This window comes from Aplysia californica, unplaced genomic scaffold (assembly GCF_000002075.1).
Source record: "Aplysia californica isolate F4 #8 unplaced genomic scaffold, AplCal3.0 scaffold00219, whole genome shotgun sequence".
Lineage (NCBI taxonomy): Eukaryota > Metazoa > Mollusca > Gastropoda > Aplysiida > Aplysiidae > Aplysia > Aplysia californica.
Genome location: NW_004797489.1, coordinates 131,621 through 136,722, shown reverse-complemented (window position 1 = coordinate 136,722; position 5,102 = coordinate 131,621). Strand labels below are relative to the sequence as shown.

The window sequence follows — 5,102 nt, the reverse complement described above, 5'->3', positions numbered from 1 at the left end:
GTACTGCCTTCCTTTGGGTCAGAATAATCAGCCAAGCGCTCGCTGATGAATAACCTCTGCTTATAGTTGATGCGAAGTTCATGTTTCTTTTCTGGTGTGAGCGATTTGTGTGTGTGTGTGTGTGTGTGTGTGTGTGTGTGTGTGTGTGTGTGTGTGTGTATACGTTCGAGAGTGAAAAAAGAAAATATTCATAGGATGAAGAGAGAGTAATTCTATTGTCAGATAGTTTAGTCATGTCTGGTGCGGGTCACTTCGACCTTCCGTGTCAGGGCCAGCCCACACTGGAGGAAAAAACTTCCACGATCCATGTAGAAGGACAGAGAGTGTTGGCTCCAGGGAAACATCACCACTGGTTCAATCAACAAGGCACAAGTTCTAGGCCTCAAAGTGTTGACAAGATGTTTGCCAGCAGGACGGTCGTGTTGTTTTTCCTTATTGTTGCTGTCATCAATTTCACCAACGATGAGAATGTTCTGTCCAACTGGATGCTGCCAACAGAACCACACTGGATGATATCGATGACGTCGCAGATTCTGATTGGCTGACCATGTGAATGTCTACACGTCGGCAATTCCCGACAACCTGGAGATAAAGATTCACGTGAGCGTTGTTCTAGTCACTCCTGCTGCGGGATATCCTTCTGTCACTGTCGATGTTGTTCTGAACTACGTGAGCGCTGACAATAAGGTAAGCTTCTCATAGACCAGGCCTGTCTCTGGTGCTGTTTTCAAATAAGAGGGAAGAAAACACAACTGTTTTTTTCCCTTGGAGCAGCTTCAAAATATTCATACTCGGATTACACGATGGCTAATAAGCAAGTGCCACTTGTCCGTTCTTTCCTTTCTCTCTGTTGTTTTTGTCTGTCTGCTTGTCTCCGGTTTGTTCCACCTCATTCAGTTATAATCGTAGGAACAAATGAAGAAAATGGAGGAAATGAAAACGTTGCTTACTTCTGGAAGGAAGAGTTGCATCGCTGCTTCCTACATGTATAAAGTAAAAAAGCAACTGTGCGTATGTATAATAGTGTACTCCCTGAAATCTCAATGTCCATTTCAGTTTTACATTTTTAATCCAAAGATGGGTAAGGCATGAAGTGTTGCAGTTTGTTAGGCACATCGAGAATGCATTAATGTTTTATTTCAAGAATGTATTTTAACGAGTGCTCCTTTGCAGCTGGTTATATTCTTTTTAAATAGTTAAAGATTGCGAGGGGAAGTTGGGGGGGGGGGGATCACCTATAAACGTGACATGTTACTTACTGAATCAGAACTCGAGCCCTTCACTCGTTTATTCCCAGTCTGGCGTGTACAATAATCCTTGTACTCGTCCACTAGCTGAAGGGTGCACATCTTAGATAGATGGATAGATAGTTGGATAGATGGATGGATGTACAGATAGATTTCTTTGTAGAGACGTCCGTCTTCCGAAAAGATGCTACCAAGATACTTGAGCTCGCTGACTTGTTTCAGCGGACTTCCATCCATGGTGATGTTAAGGTTGCCAAGTGTTCTGTTGACTTTCATCGTCTCTGTTTTGCTTTTATTGAAGGTTTCTCTGATTTATGTTTTCATAAAAAAATCAATGCAGAATATTTTATGCAGAAATCATTATTTCTCTTGGCATTGTCTCCTGTTGGATTCCATCATAGTAAACCATACTGGACCAAATACATAATGCTTAACGCTATATTTTCACAGTAATTATAATTGAAGGAAAAAATGGTCCACTGTTGTTATATTCTTTATTCTTTAATTTCTGCAAACTCATTGGAAGCACATGACGACCCAAATAACGCAAACAGGTTGAAAGTGTAGTTCATGATCTAATTAGCCCGGGTTGTCTCTGACAGAAGTGTAGAAGGGGGTGTAAAACGTTCTCAGCCAAATAATGGCGCATCATTGGCCAAAAAAATGAGTAGCTTTGAACTAAGAATTTAGTTCTTTGCCCGGGAGCCCATAGAAGAGATCTAGTTGACTGTGGTTGTAAAAAGTTTTGTTTTTCAGTTGGAAGCAAAATGTTTATGAGGTGATCTGAAAAGGACGTGTCTTTTGCTGCAATATCCGATAATTCCTGTGCGAATTTGCTTCTTTTCATTGCCTGTGTCTTGACTGTCTTTTAGTCGGTCCGTCTCAAAGTCTCCTCAACTGAATGATCACTGCATGTATAGGTATGTAAATGTGCTTCTCTTTACCCAAACCAGGAAACGAAACCATTCTCTAATAGTCCCACAGCTCCTAGAACCTGACCAATTTGTTTGTCTGACATCGGTGTGTGGAGACTGAGTGTACCCAGCTAAAGAAACAAAATGATATCCTTACAAGTTCTGTGTCTCTGTGTCGCTCTCTCCACGCAACTCACCTCTGGTCAATATTTAGGTAACCCGAGCCCTGGCTGAGAAGTGAAAACTTAAACTTTTTACCTGTCAATCAAGTGTTATTTTGTGTGTATGTTACCGTGCACTTGCGTGTGTGTGTTTGTGCCGGTGTGTAGGTGCGCGTTGTTGTGTTTGTATGTGCCGTTATATGTTGGGGTGTTTTATGTGTAAGTGTTTGTGTGTGTGTACGCGCGCGCGCGCGCGCGCGCGTGTGTGTGTGTGTGTGTGTGTGTGTGTGTGTGTGTGTGTGTGTGTGTGTTTGTGATTATACTAATTATCTAACTTAACCCACCTTTATAAGACATTTGCAGTCACGTCCAAGGCCACTCTCCCCTGATAGATATCGTAACTGCCACAGCCTCGTCGTTCTCAGTATTTTTATTATTGTTACTGTCAGTCACTGCCAAAATCAAGGCCACTCTTGCTGCAAATATCATAGTCGTTGCCATTTCTCTTGATACTGTCAGTGTCATTGACTTCATTGCCTTAATCGTTATGATTATCATTATCAATAACATTATCACTGTTAGTTGGGTGAGTGCCAATACCTAAGAGGAGAGACACGGGAGGGGGGGGGGGGGGGGGGGAGTTGGGTTTGGGGGCGTTGTGTTTGAAACTAAAACATTCTGGGAAAACAAAGCGTTCAATGTTGCTAGTTGTTGGAGGGTGTCACTTGTAGGTTTTACTTCTTGTTTTTGTTTTTTTTTCAATCTATTGTTTTTCTTTGTCTGTCTCACTATTTCCTGGAATTTGCGGGCCAGCATTGTGCCAATCAGCTTTTCTTTACTCAACTAAAATGACACACGAAAGAGTTCGCTGTTTTATTTAGAGAAAAATATAATGTTGAAAAAGAATTTGTCTCTTAGTCTTTAACATTACCACGCTGTAAGAGCACCACAATAAATCTGCTCAAGATATGTTCTAGAGTATCTCTTTCTGCTGGGATTATGTACCACAAACGACCTGTGATGGTCATGACAGGTTGGGTCGTAGCATCGTAAATTGCCCAAAACTTTGTCAAAATGAGCGTAAAACATAGGAGATCCACGTACCTTCATCGTCTAAATTCTCATCCATACGTGTAGCGTAATAGGTTTCTACAACTATAAACACTTCCTGGACCTGTGGCCATAGATAAAAGGTTTGCGGGAAGAGGCCTTGGCCAACGACTCCCGACGTATTGGGATGATTGGGGAGTACCTGGAGACTCAGCTCTATCCAAACCTCTTGACTTTCCTGGATGGCAAGGGAAGGCAGAGACAGGAGAATTGGGGCGTGAGTGATGTGTTGGCTCTGTTTGTTTGTTGTTGTTTTGTTTGTTGTTTTTGTTGTTGTTGATGTTGTTGTTGTTGTTGTTGTTGTTGTTGTTGTTGTTGTTGTTGTTTCTTGTTGTGCTTGTTTGTTGTTGTTGGGGGGGTTGGGAGGAGGTCTTTTTTTTAGCTAATCTTCGTTTGATTTCGAAAAGAAGAGAGGAGGGCCAGTTTTACACAAGTCTTTGTGTACAGTCCAAGGCCATAATCACTACCCTGTATTGATTCTAAATTGTTTCTTTTGTTGGCTTTTTTTTTTACACCGATGTCCATGATGTAGTGGTTTTGTTCTGAGACGTTGCAAAATGAAAACGGGAGTTCCTTTTCCTGAGAGTAGAATGTGTTTTATCAAGTATCTCTATAATATTTTGGGGGGGATTTTATAACCAGTTTAACCCGGGTTCCTCCTGACAGGCAGGTAACTCATTCTATAACCAAATTATTATATCTTCAAGGGCGTTCATACAAACATATAAAGATATTTAATATTTGTTATACACTTGTGCACATATTTAACACAGCATCCTAGCCAGTCCACTATACTGATCAGCAACTGTTACACACTTGTTTACGTGTTCAACTCAATGTCTTAGCCAGTCCACTCTACTGACCACCAATTGTTACACCTGTGTCTACCTGTTCAGCCCAAGGACTGCGAGTCTGTGTCCACGGCACGCAGGAACCAGGACCAGTACAAAGTGGTCACGTGGACCTACGGCAAGAGAGTCCCTTGTTAGGGGACCATCGATGCAGGTCGATGGACAATCATACAGGTACCTACTGACCTCTACTGTCAGCCGCTCCCACTTCCTGAGGCTATGGATGCCGGTGTCTATCTTCCTGTCTATCTTTTATCGACCAGGGATTTGTCTTCGCTTCTTGTTATCGAGAACATGTATAAAAAAAATATTTTTAAAAAACAGAACGAAACATCAGATCGTTCAAAAATCAGAAATATTCGTTTCCCTCTTTTCTGGAATAGGATGCTTTCCCTGACATTCCAACATATCATCATTTTGGCCTAATTTCAGAATGTATTTTATGCAGCATTTATTCTGTCTGTCTGGGGTCATGTTTGTAAACAACACCATATGAGGTTATGACATGTGCTCATTACATTACAGCTGACAGAACAGAAAAGAAAATGGAAACAAATCGTGGACAGGGAAAAATCGGACTCCATCCCTTTCGCTTGTTCTAAGCACTAAATCTATGTTACTATGAAAGTCTTCTACACAAATGTCATTCACTTCAAATCTCTAAATCGTAGCAAGAGAGCAAGTTCGTCTTCAAAACTGAAATCCACTCCCACCCTAAACTAGACATCATTTATGAATTTACAGAGTGGATGGAGCGGTGGTTATTTACTATCAATATAGCAGCTAATCATTCACACACACACTCTCGCTCTCCCCCCC

At 41.5% G+C, this 5,102-nt stretch overlaps 1 protein-coding gene across 1 annotated transcript in view; it reads left to right on the top strand.

Moving 5' to 3' along the window:
• Positions 1 to 1,077: 1,077 nt before the first annotated feature.
• Positions 1,078 to 5,102, top strand: part of LOC101852631 (ryncolin-1) — a 5,574-nt gene continuing 1,549 nt past the window's right edge. Inside the window, exons 1-4 of the mRNA XM_005099608.1 lie at positions 1,078 to 1,081; positions 2,772 to 2,908; positions 3,509 to 3,649; positions 4,329 to 4,409. Of these exons, the coding sequence (XP_005099665.1) occupies positions 1,078 to 1,081; positions 2,772 to 2,908; positions 3,509 to 3,649; positions 4,329 to 4,409 (363 nt within the window). The remainder of the gene's footprint in view (positions 1,082 to 2,771; positions 2,909 to 3,508; positions 3,650 to 4,328; positions 4,410 to 5,102) is intronic.